This window comes from Pollicipes pollicipes, unplaced genomic scaffold (assembly GCF_011947565.3).
Source record: "Pollicipes pollicipes isolate AB1234 unplaced genomic scaffold, Ppol_2.1 Scaffold_4309;HRSCAF=5073_pilon_pilon_pilon, whole genome shotgun sequence".
Classification (NCBI taxonomy): Eukaryota; Metazoa; Arthropoda; class Thecostraca; order Pollicipedomorpha; family Pollicipedidae; genus Pollicipes; species Pollicipes pollicipes.
Genome location: NW_023596466.1, coordinates 1 through 15,838, shown reverse-complemented (window position 1 = coordinate 15,838; position 15,838 = coordinate 1). Strand labels below are relative to the sequence as shown.

Sequence of the window (15,838 nt, the reverse complement as noted above, 5' to 3'; positions counted from 1 at the left end):
ATATATATATATATATATATATATATGTATAGATATAGATATAGATATTGATAGATAGATAGATAGATAGATAGATAGATAGATAGATAGATAGATAGATATATATATATATATATATATATATATATATATATATATATATATATATATATATATATATATATATATATATATATATATATATATATATATCTATATCTATATCTATATCTATATCTATATCTACATCTATATATCTATATATATATATATATATCTATATATATATACAGAGCTATTAATACACCTATCTCTTCATTCTCTTGGCTAATATACTTGGAACACGGCCAATACTTTTGTCTTCTGTATGGGTATTCTGTTCCTAGGAAATACTCTTAGCAGCATACAGTACATTGCATTTAGCATTTAGCCATTTCCACCTGCGCTTGCAACACAAATAGATGAAATAGCAACAGAAGTCCATAGAGCTCAATCTAGGAAACCCTTTTTTAGTTTGCTATGATGCCAAGAGCATAGCACAATAATTTTTCAATTCCTTTATCTATGATTTGCAATCTTGGCTGTTTGACGCCTTAACTACACCTCTCCAGCTTTTTGCTTCCTGTTCTAGAGAAACACAGCGTGGAAGAACCCATTTTGCATTTCAATGATACCGATGAGACATGACGGGTACAAGACAGCTCATTTTGCACCGACACTTTTTACATGTCACCAATGGGGTTTGTGGATAAACAATCACAGCTTCAGATTTTGGCGCTTCTGAAGCGAGCTACAATGTCGTTCCGACATCAATACCATGCAACTTTTTTGGAAAAAAACATTGCATGTTGAAGAGGGCTGTTATAACACATTATTATTCTTCATTCGCAATTCACATACGATATGCAAAATAGAGTGCTATCTAAAAGGACAACAGACGTCTCAATCGAAGTCGTCGTTTCGTGTGCGCCAGAATAGTCTAAGGCATTGGAAATACACACCGCTCATGCACGGTATAACATGGGGATTAAAAGAAAATCCAGCGATGGTCTAGAATGTCGACCGCATACTTTGGACTCCAAATAAATAAAATAAAGGAACGCGTGACGTTCTTTTGGCGTTGCCATTCCGCACCCCATTTTTATTTATGTCAATGACACGTTGTGAGTCCGCGTGATTACCTTCTGAAATATGCTTTGAGGGTGGGAAATTCACTTTAAGAGTGGCAGCTCCGATTCAAAATGCCCAGTTCAGTTTAAAACCTCATACAAAAGTGCAGCGTACTCTTTAGTAGCATGCCAATCGTGTAAAGTAAGCTTTCTGTGCCTTTCTTTCTTTCAAATGATTATATTGATATGACGATATAGTGGTATATATATATATATATATACCACTATATGTGGTATATATATATATATATATATATATATATATATATATATATATATATATATATATATGATAAAATGGTATGATTTATATAATGGGACATTGCCGCTATGTTTGTATGTGTTTCCACCAATTTGCGCGAGCTTCCTGACATCACGCCGAAGAACTGAGCGGCACGCCAGGCGCCCTTCGAGCTGAGTACAGCGGCGACGAGCCTGTATTGGAGCCACAACGCCGGGTCAAGCGGGGTGGAGTACAAATAAGCTTCCACTCAACGCTCCGTCCTCGCTCGCAACGGTGCTTCATGTGATTCGCCCTTCGGGCGCGTACATTGTGTAGGCCGATAAATGAATCCCGTAGGGAAGGAACCAGCAGTTCCGGTCGTGTTTTACGTGCGGTTTTCCAACCGAGTAGCACGACGTCAATCAGCAAAGTGGTTTCAGCTTGCATAGTTGCACTGTGCGGCAGTGGAAATCGTCCCCCAAAGCAATGAAACAACGTGATGCTATGGGGTTAGAAAGATAAGACAGGGGTAATAGCCTTATTCCGCGGAGGAAAACCAGGAGAATGCAGACATAGGTGCGTTGATATTTCGGTAATACGCCTTTATCGCGAAGAACAAAATAAGTGAATTCAAAATTGTCTGCCGATGATTCTTCTCGATTTTTAGTTGTTTTTTAACAGCAAACCACAGTTTTTACAGAACGCCAACATTCAGGGCATTATACAAAGAGCAGTTCCCAACCATTTCTACGATACAGTGCACATCTGAATAAGAAAAGGTACGCGAAAAATACGTGTAGTTGCAAACGAATTTAAGTAAGCAGGCATCACGCATCGCATGTGAACACCACATGTGTGATGTGTGGTGCCTGTTTATTCGAACTGAATTGCACATTTGAATGAATCGTGATGCGTGGTGTCTGCTTACTTGAATTCGTTTGCATGCACACGTATATTTGACATGTTCTAATTCCTGGTTAGATGTGCACTGCATCGTAGCAATGGCTTGGAATTGCCCCTTGTATAATCCCCTGAATGTCAGTGTCCTGCAAAAACTGTGGCTCACTGTTAAAAAAAGCTGACAAATCTAGTGCGATCATCGGAAGGCAATAATTCACTCCTGCTTTTCGTTCCGATAAAGGCATGTTGCCAAACATTAACGCATCTATTTTTCCGTTCTAGTGGTTTTTCTCCGAGGAATAAGGCTATCACTACTGCCTTATCTATCTACAAATGTGCCTTACGGATGCACTTAACAACTTACATACTTAACTATGCAGTTATACATATATATATATATATATATATATATATATATATATATATATGTATATATATATATACTTTAACTATGCAGAGTGACCCGCGAGTGCCGCAGAGGACTCGGAACATGGAATTACATGCCGCGGAGGACTTGGAACGCAGAATTACATGCGACTGTGCTGAAGCATGAGCGCAGCCGCGTTGTGGGGTTAGCGGTGGAGGACACGTCGGTACTGGGGCCATTTGGCAGGTGCTGGCCACATTTGGTGCCGTACGGGCGGAGGCCGGCTGCAGACAGATTCCAACCAACTGATAAACTACGCATATTAGCATATCAACTAATGAGCAGTTGTGTTGACTAAGGTACTCTTTTCCACGTAAAAGTATGCCAATCGTTACAAGTCGGCTTATTTCATAAAACCTGCTGCTGGCTTTAAAATCCTCAAATGCGAAACATTGTCTTCAAGTAGCGACGCTGGCGACGACTAATCGGTGGGACCGGCAGTGCCATCTGACGGCCATCTCAGCAGTGGTGGAAAGGATAAAAACGAAATAGCGGCCTCCGCGCTTGGTGCTGCTGCAGACAGGAACGGTTATCTTAGCTGGTCTGCGTCCTGAACAGCTTCCTGAACAATAAAATGCTCTCAAAAAGGGCACGTGCATGTTGAAAATCTGAGCAGAAGGGCCCCTTCTAATAAAAAAAAAAATATTGGGAAGTCCTAGTCTTCCGTATACATGTGGTACGCCCATTTTTCAGTTCAGACACCACGGACAGTACAAATAAACAATTTATTGTGGCTCTGCATCTATTCGTCTCGAAAGTCTACAGGTAGAAGTCTACACTTCTTTGCGGCCGTGTATCCCAGATGGTTTTAAATTCTTAAGAAAGACAGAGCTGTGGACTGCAGAGCATGATCTTCCAGATGTTTTTTTTTTCCAGTTCGAGCCCCATACAATACACGGTCCGAATTTCACTGAAACTAAGTGAGACTAAAACGGAAAGTGAATAGCCTTCGGAGAATCAATTTACTTTCTAATTTTTGACGACAGTGTAGGCTAAGACCTTGAGAAATTTTCCAAGGTCGAGGTGCGACGTGTTCCTTCCAGGTCGGCCTGCCGGGGCGCGCCGGCAGCCGTCAGGAGCCGCGTTGCCTGAGGCGTCAGTCGACCGAACGAGCCAGGGATACCACAGGGCGCCCAAATGCTGCTATTGGCTAGCGAGCGGTGAGCGAGGTCATGTTGCGTTTGTGTCGACTTGTAAGGGCACAACTGCCCTCATCGCCTCCGTGGGAATAAACATCTGTTCGACGGTTTTCCCTTGATGACACAACAGTGGATGAAACGAAAGGTACTAAAATGTTGCGAAATCGACCTTTCTTAAAGTCATGGGATAAACTTAGCTTTATCAGGTCGAAATTACAGACGTGTTGAATGCATCTTCCCATCCACACCCGAAAGAAACACTAATTCGAGACCGTGCATTAGTTATTAGCCATAAGCTAGCCACAAAGCCGGCTGACTGGCTCTGACTTTGTGAAAATAGAAGGGTTCATGTCTTCGGAAGGACAGGGCTGTGAACTGCACTGAATGATCTTCAAGATGACTGTTTCACTTCAAGTTTCCATTCAGATGCGGAACACTCCCTTTAACACGCGCTCGGGTGGGGGTCAAATTGATCCCGAAGGTTTTTCCAGAATGGTTTCCGAGCGGGGCGTAGCCGCGCCGAATTCGGCATAGCTGTGGAAAAATTGAATGGCGGGTCGTATGACATCACAAAATTAAGTGTACTTTGTAAGGTCGCTGACCTGTGGGAGGTCAAATTGAGGCCTTGGTATCGGCGAAGGCAATTTCTAGGGAATCGTTCAATCTGATCTGACAGCTGAGTGTTAGACCAAGGCATACATCTCTGGGATGCTTTTTTATGCAACATACCAACTAAAAGAGCAAATTGCATTGACTCAGGGCCAGGTATAAAGGTCAGACCAAGGTCAAAATCAATTTGTTTTATTACTCTAGGACTTGTTGTATGGGTGCCCTTTGGTGCTCATTTTAAATTTATTACTAACAGGAACTGCATTATACACCTTCCGTGTACTTCTTGAAGGACAAAATAGGCCACTTACTTAAAATGAGCCAGGTCAACATTTTTGTTTTAGGACCATGCTTTCTAGCTTAATTTGTATCACTTATTTAAGTGCAAAACTCAAAGCAGCCTTGTATTATTTTGGTAACCATGGCTTTAAAGAAATTAAGCAAGGTCACTGACCTTAAATGTGCACGTGAACTTTTGCTTTGAACAGCTATCTAGGTTCTAGGGGCCCTTTGGAGACCAACCTGGAACTTGACCTTTTTTGACCTTATTTGACCCGAATGTCATGACGTAGAAACCTCACACTTTGATCTAAATGGTTTCACGTACAGGTTAATACACCGCCTGAATTTGGTGTCCCTATCTTTCTTAGTTCCTGAGATCTCAGAGGGTCGAATTGACCCCCCGCCTGAGCAAAGAGTATCTAGCCGGCCACCCAGGCGCGTGTTATGTAAAAGAGAATGCTCTAGACCACACATTTTTTTCGGTTTGGTAAATGTGCTCCCTAACACGTCATTGTTTGATTGCGTCGTGCAACTTTTGTATGACGTCGACGTGCTGCAAAACTAGCCGCGCGGAATTGCCACTCTAGTAATCGCTCGTAGTGCTTAAACCACCCGGGAGTGCATAACATCCATAATATAATACTTTCGCTACCTACCGACCAACATGTGACCTTTCTGTGGATATCGTGGTATTATAGCATTGCGGAAATGTCCTCGCCGACACCCTTGAGAACGAAGGTGTCTGTCTACCAACGCCTCTAGCATTGTTTCTGGCACTAGGTGATGTTCATTTCATTTAAATCCGTTTTGCTTCGTATTTGCAGAACCAGTAGAATCTCTCGCATGCTAGACACATGTATCGAATCAAACCTTTACTCCAACCACGGGCAACGTGTCATCAGAACAGGCAAAGAGAAGTGATTTTGCTGTGTTTGAGACGTTGCGGGAAATGTCACGGAAACATTCGTCTCATCCATAGTTACATATTCAGTCGCTTTGCGCCACCGGCCTGCAAGGCTTGTCATGTCTGACTTACGTATTGATTGGATTGGTTATTGATTTGTATTGAATTTTGACACATATTGATTGGAGACGCTGCTCTTACTCGGGAACGTCGCTATGTCACGAGTCACTCGTTAACACACCGCCTCCCCCACACCCTCCGAACGCTGCTAGGCGACAGCGATTCTGTCCAATCCCGATCCGATGTTGACCTGGACTTCGTGATTAAATCGCTATGGGGCACGAAGATCTAACGGAATCTGATTCGCCACCTAGCCCCGTGGTGCGCATGAATAATGTCGGAAAAAGGCAACGGACCGGCACGCAACGTAGCCTAGCTTTCACTCGCGGGCTTTATCCCACATATATGCGATAAATTATGATCTTGAATGATGGTCCTTGCTGACCATATTTTCCGTATTGCCCATCCTATCAAAGCAAAATTGCATTTGTGTGGTTTTCCTGTGCTTTCTCTCTAAAGTAGCCCCTGGACTTACATAGGATGAGCCGTTTTTGTGCAAGATTACTCAGGAATTAGCTTATGCGAGATTTGTTAGCCCCGCTTTCCTCTCATGGCGAATAACGTAAGTTGAAACAAAGCAAAAAAAAAATCGCCGGGAGGTGGCGGTGGAGGTTCTGGAGGTGTTTTCTGAGCTGAATATCGTTATGTGCTAGTGTTTTGGCCCTTCATCGTGGTGTGCTTGCATATTTAACCGCGAATTTAAGATGCATACCTGTGTTTGCTCAACATTCATTGAGAGCCAACTAAGGTCCACTATGCTTAGGAATCGTGTTCACGGCCGCCAGCTCTGAACGGCTCGTCCATAAGATTCTTCTCGGCTTTGACGTCGCATGACCGATGGGGTGGCAGGATTTGAATGTGATTGGGACCTGAATGGCATTGAAAGTCGGCGCGGAGAAGCTCGCACATCTTCGCGGCCGTATAGCTCAGAGGGTTTTTAAATAATAAGAAAGACAGGGCTGTGAACTGCAGGGAATGATTTTCAAAATGGCCTTTTGAATTCAAAACCCCATACAGGTGTGGACCTACTTAAACTCATATAACCCCATATTTTTTGAATTTTGCTAAAAGTAAGCGAGACTAACACAAAATTTAGGCAGTCTTTGGGGAGGGGAACTAATTTAGTTTTTAGTTTTTGAAAACGACAGTTTGACCCTTGACCTTGACCTTTAGGACCTTGGGTAATTTTCCAAGGTCCGGGATGACTTGTTACTGCCAGGTTGACCCACCGGAACGCGCCGGCAGCCGTCAGGTCGACCTGCCGGGGCCCTCCGACAGCCGCCAGGTCGACCTGCCGGGGCCCGCCTTCAGCCGCCAGGTCGACCTGCCGGGGCCCGCCGGCGGCCGCCAGGTCGACCTGCCGGGGCCCGCCGGCGGCCGCCAGGTGGATCTGCCGGGGCCCGCCGGCGGCCGCCAGGTCGACCTGCCGGGGCCCGCCGGCGGCCGCCAGATGCCGCGTTCCCTGAGGCGTCGGTCGGCCGAACGAGCCAGGGATTCCACGGGGCGCTCAAACTATGCTATTGGCTAGCGAGCGGTGAGCGAGGTTATGCTGCATTTGTATCCAACTAAGTATTGTATCCAACTTGTAAGCGCACAGTCGCCCTCATCGCCTCCGTGGGAATAAACCCCTGCCCGACTACATTTCTTTGATGGCACAACAGCGGGTGTTAAGTGCCAAGATCTTACGAAATCGAGTTTTTCTTGAAATATTGGGGTATAGTCAGCTGGATCAGATTAAATTTACAACGGTCTCGCATGTATTTTCCAGCCCTCACCCGAAAGTGACGCCCATTCGGGGCCCTGCATTAGTCGTTAGCCATAAGCCAGCTGCAAAATCGGCTAACCGGCTAGCCCGCGTCCAGGGCTGACTCACCACTGACTCCAAGACCGCCTTGCCGTAACCAGGGTTGGGTCTGTTGTCTTCTTTGCGGGATGTATGTGTTTTGAGTCTTGCTTTGTAAGGCGTACTGCTGCCGTTGAAACAGTCTGATTTTCCCTCGGCTGTGGTCAGGGACGCAAGATCCGAGAAAAAGGGATGGGGCTGAGCCCCAACGTTCTGAAAGTTCAGCATTGACTCGATGGATACTGTGTCGAAATTAATCCCAAAATGGCTATGGCCTCCCCACTTAATTCGGAAGGACTCCCGTTGTCCCCGAATTTGATGTTGTTGCGCTTGGTTCTCTCTGCCTAGTTTTCTGTTGGAAGCATCGGTCAGATTCTTACTTGCCTCTCATCTTTCTCGCCGTATTTCAAGTGATTTTCTGGAATTCCGCCAAATCCCTCAAAATCGCCAAGTCGCTCAAAATCGCGTCCTTTATATGGCAATTGCTCAGGCCCGAGGCCCGGCCTTCAAGACCGCGCAATTTACATGGCGTTGTCTCCCGGTTTTCGTCATAGTGCGAGACAGCGTCTCGTTTTGTGTTTTATGTCCACGGCGTCTTAGTCGCAGTTGTATTCGAAATCATTTTACAGGTATGCCAGTCACATCGCGGCCCTCCCCGCCGTCCACTTCTTCTGCTTCCCGTTTGGTTTCTGTGTGTGCGATACGGATCGGTCTTTGGATCTGATTGGGGCGGATCATTGTGCAGCACTACGGCAGCTCATGCTTCTTCGGCTTGTCTGTGATGTTCTGATTTTATGTTCGATTTATCTGTGATGTTGTAATGATGAGTGTGAGCGTGCCGGGGTGAGTGAAGGAGTGACGATCCGTCTTCAGGCCGGTCCACTCTTTTTTTTTACGTGACGCTGTGTAACGCTGGGCAACGCACTTTTACCTTGTAGCGTAGACAGCTCTTGACAAAAAGTTAAAGCTTTCCGTGAATAATTGAACTGTGACTGTAATTGTAACTGTAACCTCGATGAAATCTTGGCCTCGCCCCTGCTGTCCAGTGTCGGAGACATGACGAAACCCTACGACGAGCGGCTGATTGTAACTGTAGCCTCGATGAAATCTTGGCCTCGCCCCTGCTGTCCAGTGTCGGAGCCATGACGAGACCCTACGACGAGCAGCTAGCTGTAGCTGTAACCTCGATGAACTCTTGGCCTCGCCCCTGCTGTCCAGTGTCGGAGACATGACAAGACCCTACAAGCCATAATAAGCGGCTAGCGGCAAGACCATACAAACGGCTAGCAGAATCAGATGTATCGCTTCTATGGTAACAAGTACACTACAGAATCGGCGTCCAATACAGACCTTCCCCTGATTGGTGCGCGGTCCAGAATCCTCACCGATGGTCGGCCAATTAAAGACGCCGCTGACCGGTTCCGCTCGTGATTGGCTGTCAGCCATCAATCGCTTTCCCGACGACCGTTACAATTAATATGTGAACAGACGCAGTGCGAGCAGTGTCCGCTTCACCGCGTGACGTCACTCAGTGATATAGTCCCGTGACGTCACTCGAGTGATACATCCGCACAGCCACTGCAACCGGAGAGCGACGGCGTGCTGTTGCCACCTGCCTATGGCGTCTGCCTCCGCCAGGGCGCCGTGAACCAGGACGCCACCACGTTGAGTTGACGTTGACGCCATGTTGACGCCCGGTACCACCTCGTGGGCTCGTCAATCCGGCGCCACGCTATGATTGTCCTGCGCAGAACGCGCCAAAGTTTATCACACACCGCTGCGCACGCTCTCTGAAAAATAAACATCTCTCGCGACACGGCTTTGTAGACGACTTTCGAAGAGACCCACGTCATCGCTGCCGCTGGCGGGCAGGCCGCAGCTGTGTCCGCCGCCGCGCGCTTCAACACCAGACCCATCCCTAAAGGCGACCGTCACCCGCGCAACCCCACTCCACATGCTGGACGGCGTACGAGACGGCGCCCCGGGTCCGCCACCGCTCGAGCACTCCGCGCCTCGCAGCCCGCACCCTGGTGGCGAGCGGCGCCGTGCGACCCCGGCCGGGTCGGGTCACGTGGTCGGCGGCCTCGCCCGCGCCAAACGGGCGGCGACGTCGCTGCGGAGGCACGTGACATGATGTGTCGGTTTTCTCGCGCTGGCGCGCGCGGCTCACTGGGGTGACTCATCGATTACGTCACCCCAACGGCTCCAGCCCCTAGTGCTGAGCAGGTCACAGGCTCGGACGAGTCCTCCTGTGCGCTGGGACGTCCTCTGCCGCGGCAGTGGCGCCATCTTCGTTGGCGGCGGCGTCGCTCTCCACGCCAGCGGAGGCGGCGAATACTCCTGCAGCAGCGGCGGCGTTGTGCTCCGAAGCCACGGTGCCTTTCTCCGCCGTAGCGTCCGTGGCACCGTCCCTGGTGACCTTGGTATCGCCCTCGTCAGCAGCGGCAGTGACACCATCTTTTGCAGCGACGATAGCGCCGTCCTCCTTCGCGACGGTGGCGCCGTCTTTCTCAGCGACGGTGACGCCGTCTTCCGTGGCGGCCTGCGCGGGCGGCCGCGTCTCACACCATCAGAAGTCATCATCCCAGCCGGACAGCTCGTCCGGAGGTGTCTCCAGGTCGCGCGAGTAGCAGTCGAAGTTGGACGCGTCCGTGGGGCCCTTCACCTGGAACGACGGGGCACCGTTCCGTCAGCGCGCATCGGACGCGCCGCTGCCGGGAGCGGAGACATCGAGACACCACTGACGTCATCCAAACATCAATGACGTCATCAAGACACCACTGACGCCATCGGGGCATCACTGACGTCACCGAACACCACTGACATCACCGGCACACTACTGACGGCATCGAGAACCACTGACGTCATATGGATACCAATGACGTCATCGGGACACCACTGATGTCATCGGAACACCACTGACGTCATCAGAACATTACTGGCGTCATCGGGAGCGGGACACGCGCGCAAATCGACGGCCAGAAAGTCCAGTCACTACCGGCACCAACTCTAACTTTGGGGACCCGAGTCCGATCCTCGCCAGACCCTTCAGCCCACGAGTCCCTTTAGTGCTCCGCACCAGCTAACACCCCACAAAACCGGTGCTCGACGACACGAAACGTCCTCCCTTCAAAAAGCCCAAAACCTACGACTATTCTATCCTTGATTGATACCCCCACCAGGCGTTATCTGACCCGACCCCACATTGATCGTACTTACCTGACCTGACCTGACATTGATCGCACTGACCTGACGTGACCTGACATTGATCGACCTGCCTGACGTGACCTACATTGATCGACCTGACCTGACGTGACCTGACATTGATCGCACCGACCTGACGTATCCGACATTGACTGCACTGACCTGACCTGACCTGGCATTGACCTCACCGACCTGCGGTATGATGGGCGGCGTGAGGCTTCGACAGCGCAGGCCCTCCCAGTCAAAGCCCTGGAACCACTTGTGCTTTCGGATGTCCTCGACGCCATTGCGCTGATACCCTGCGGTGAAGAAGTACGGCTTGGTAAGGTAAGACTTGGCGTTGGTAAGGTAAGAAGTAGGTAAGATAAGGCTCGTGCCGACGACGCATACGGTCAGTTCAGTTCCAACCAGCGCTGCTAGCATCGGTGGCGGCGGTAGTCCTCGTCTCCCGGTAGAGCGCGTCCGGCGGCGGCTCGCCCTCGCTCACCAGTCGGCCTCATGCCAGGGCGTGTTCCCGCCGCACAGTGGCAGATGACGAACGGACCTGCGCTGAGAGCAGTTGTGCAGTTGTGCAGGGCGGGCCTGTCCCATTTAGGCATTCTGATCATGGGACATGTTTTATTAAAGCTCGACGCAGTCCCCGACAACATTCAGCATGATTGGCTTGACTGATGAACTATACAAACGCGCATGCGCGTACACATGAAAAAAGCGATGCTCTCGCCGCATAAACACGCAGAAAATATGCAGTTGCTTGTCACCGCTGAGAAAAGGGCCAGAACAATGGCGTCTTTGATACAAGAAATAACGTGTCAAATTTCATATTTTTCTGATTTTCATTCTTTTCATATTTTTATATTTTCATATTTTTTAATGGCATTTATTTCGTCGGTGACACCGGCCTCACACGGACAACTGACTAGCAGAGAGTGGGTCGACAGACGACGGAGTCAGGGCTGACTCGGTGATGCAGCGAAGCTCGCGGATGCCACACGCTGCACGACTTACTTGAAATGGGAATATACCAAAATATTGAAATGGGAATATTGTGGGATTTTGAACGCCCGCTTAAGTCTAATACGCAGTCGGCCATAGGCGTAGGAACGTTTCAAAAATTGGGGAGCAGACTCAGAGTACGCTTAAATTTTTTTTAGTGGGAACCAAGCCAGGTGACCAGGGAGTATGGGCATGGGGGGGGGGGGGGGACCGAAACGAAATACATGAACACCGTCCGTTTTCTTAATTAATAGCATAACACATTCTGGAACAAATTAAATGTTACGTTGACCATGCTAGATTTACGTTTTCAGCTTCTTCCACTGGCGTACGTTCTTGTCCGTTCGACTCATCTATGCCATTTGGGAAATAAGACTATCCAACTTCCTAAGATTACACGTCCATTTCAACACTGTTTTCGTTGTCGAAGCAAAACTTCACTACCGGGAAGGAATTTTGAGTTACCACTGGTCCTATGGCTGCTTTGCCGCACATTCATGGATCAGCATCACTTCTTATTGGTGCGTAAATCAGGAGCGTGATCTACCATTTAGCTGGGAAGGAAAGCTGACCCTCCCCAAATGGGCTTCATTTTTCCCATGTTTTGGAAGAAAACGAGCAAAATCCGGCGGAAAAATCTGCTTGTTGGTATATTTTGGTGGCGGGCCGAGTCATTCTCACTGTTCGATCTCCGTAGCCCCGATCCATTCTGAGAAACTTCATGCCTGCTGTAAATCATCTATTGGACACCTGCTACAGCACCATAGGCATGAATTGGTCGACTCAGCATTAATTTGCCTCTTATTCAGTGAACCTGATTGTATCTGCTTTTGTATGTAGGCAGGGACCTGGCCAGAGCCTTGCCAAGGGAGGGCACAGAGCTGCCAAAAGCTCCCTGATGGTGACTGCCGACCCCAGTAAATCGACGGATATAGCTCACTTGTTTACGAGCCTTGCCAAGGGAGGGGGGGGGGGGGGGCACAGGGTTTACAGAGTCACCCTGATGGTGGCAGACTCTATCTCTCCTGCCCTCCCCCCCCCCCCCACACTAAACAATGCTGAATATAGCTAGCTTGCTTACGAGGGGCATGTTTGTTTTGGTTCTATCGTTATTTTTACGGCGTAATCAGAACAAAACCAGAGACCGAAAGCTACCGCGACATCAATTCTGCTCGTACTTTGAGTTCATTAGACTGCGCAGGATGGCAATGATTTTGGTGGTCGTGTTCCTGTCCCTTTTTAGAGATTTTTCGATGTTTTGGTTTTGTGGTGATTTATGCTTTGTTTGAATCACTGATAACGTCATCAGCGAACGAAAGAAAGATCAATAAATTTAAATCTGCTTTCATTTGTGCCAGTATATCGTCATGAAAGCACACAGGTGTGACCACAACACCCATCTCAAAATGCCAAAATGGCTTCCCGGACCACCGACTCGGTTTTCAGTCAAAGCATCAGCAGATGACTAACAGACGACTAGCAACAACGAAGGGAGCACAACATTGCGGGTTGGGAGTTTTGAATGAGCTATTACGAGTTATCACATCATACTACCGTATCATCTCGCTAAGTGCAGCATAAGTCGGATCATAAGCAACCTATAAAATGTCACGGTATATTATTTCAGCGACGTAATCAAGCAAGCATGGGCTGAATGGAACCCCATAGAAACCAGCCACAGACTGTCCCGCAGAAGCTGACCCAGTCACATACTGTCCCACAGAGTCCGACCCAGTCAAAGACTGGCCCACAGGGGCCAGCTCAGCCACAGACTGCCCCAAAGAGGCCGACCCAGCCACAGACTGTCCCAAAGAGGCTGACCCAACCACGGACTGTCCCACATGGTCTGACCCAAACACGGACTGTCCCAAAGAGGCTGACCCAACCACGGACTGTCCCAAAGAGGCTGACCCAACCACGGACTGTCCCAAAGAGGCTGACCCAGCCATGGACTGTCCCACAGAGGCTGGCCCAACCACGGACTGTCCCAAAGATGCTGACCCAGCCATGGACTGTCCCACAGAGGCTGACCCAACCACGGACTGTCCCAAAGAGGCTGATCCAACCACGGACTGTCCCACAGAGGCCGACCCAGCCGTCACTCACCGAGCCTCTCAGTGGGGATGTCCCTGCACAGCCGCTTGATCAGCTGCTCGCCGGAGCGGGGGATGTGCCGGGGGAAGTCGATGATGTCGATTCCTTTCAAGATGATGTTGTACGTCTTCATCGGGTCAGACGCCGAGAACGGCGGGCTAGAATAATGAAAAATCATTGTTGTCATCATCAAACCACCACCATCAAGACAACAATCTCGTCGCCGTGGTTATTGAAATTGAGATCGCAATCATTTCAACATAATCAACGCCATAGTACCTACTTTCTTAATTTGGAAAAGTTTGAAAAGTTTGAAAAGCGAAAAACAACGAAACTGGCAGCGCAAGCATGAACAACGTGACGCTTGGGTTCATCACAGGCTCATGACGCGACATTGGCGCATAGGTCTACCGCTACCGCTACCGCTTGATACCGCTTTATACCGCTTTATATTATTCCCCCTCGGCGATAGTTATCACTGTAAATACGGAGCGATCGCTCGAGCCTCCAAGACAGAGTTTCCAGGAATGTGGTGCGAATCATTTGTCAAGCCCGTTAACCAGTTGAGTCAGCGCAGCGGTACTTGCCATTTGGTAAGGGCGACGTTCATGACTGTTCAACCACCACGCCAATCAGGGGCCAGACAATGGCCTGCCACGAGCTAACAACCAATCAGCGGTCACCAGTCACTTGCCATTGCCACAGACCGACGACCAATCAGCAAGCAACGATCGTTTGCAACAGGCCGAGACCAACGACTCTATGTCGCTATCAGTCAGAGGCAAATGGTGGCTTGTCCGGACCGGAGATAAACAGTCGTTTGTCGCCACCAATCACAGACCAACGAATCGTTTGTTTCCCTCGACAACTCCGGACAGTTCGACTGGTACGAAAGCCGTGGCGACGAGCGTGGAAGGCAGGCTGCGGCGTTCGCGTTGCGTTCCGTCGTGTATATGTTAACAATGCTGACAATGTCAGGTGGGTGTCAGGTGTCCTGTGTCAATGTCAGTGATCACCAGTGTCACGTGTGAGGTGTCAGGGTCTGCCCGGAGGCACCAGGCACGCATTGGGAGGCTATCAGGCACATCATGGTAATCGCGTGTCGTATCCATACCAAGAGTGCCGCCAGGAGTACAACGACAGGCACCTCCAGCTTTCGGAGAATCGAATATGGGTGGCAGAGCTGAACGCATATAAATCCAATCTGACACCCTAAGTATCCCTCGCTGAACTCTAGCTGCAGGAAACCAAGGTGCCCTGCGACCTTCGACCTCACGACAGCGCCCAGCAGCCGACAGCAGACTGGTACTTACGCTCCCGTGTAGAGCTCGAACATGAGCACGCCGAGGCTCCAGTAGTCGACTGCTCGGTCATGACCTTTGTTCAGGATCACCTGGAGCAGGGGAGAGGTCAGTGCCCGCGTCTCGCTGAAGCTGACAGGCAGAGCGAAAATGGCGGGAGTAGGCAGAGTGGAAATGGCGGGAACAGGCAGAGTGGAAATGGCGGGAACTGGCAGATCGGAAATGGCGGGAAAAGGTACACAGCGAGCCGAGTGAGCTGATGCACTGCGAGACTGGAGAAACAGATGCTGGGATACAGCAGTGAACACGCATCTTGCAAACGTGATGAACAGACACGAGTGCACTTTTCTGTGAAGTTGGAACGCCCATACACCCGCAACATTCCAGAAAATGAGCAGCAAATCTTATAGGGTTGCATTCAAAATGCACTGAACAATTACGTTGAATACCAATCTTCTAAGAACGTTTTACGCAAGTGATCAGACACACAGCGAATTCCGCTAGTGTCGAGCTGACTACAAGATAAGGAGGCTACAGGACCGATTTAATATCAGCTGAACGCATTGACGAAGCAACGCAAATTCACTCCATTCCTTGGACCCAGAGCCCAGCCGTTCAATCGCCTAGCAACTGCCACACCCTCGCTTT

At 49.1% G+C, this 15,838-nt stretch overlaps 1 protein-coding gene across 1 annotated transcript; it reads right to left on the bottom strand.

The window, feature by feature from the left end:
• Nucleotides 1-8,879: 8,879 nt before the first annotated feature.
• LOC119097726 (cGMP-dependent protein kinase, isozyme 1) lies at nucleotides 8,880-15,282 on the bottom strand (the record flags this gene model as incomplete). The annotated part of the gene is given in 4 exon segments (XM_037220697.1): nucleotides 8,880-10,260; nucleotides 10,992-11,098; nucleotides 13,902-14,047; nucleotides 15,203-15,282. Coding segments are annotated over 4 exon segments (429 nt in total), but the record flags the coding sequence as incomplete, so codon positions are not given.
• Between the last annotated feature and the right edge of the window lie 556 nt (nucleotides 15,283-15,838).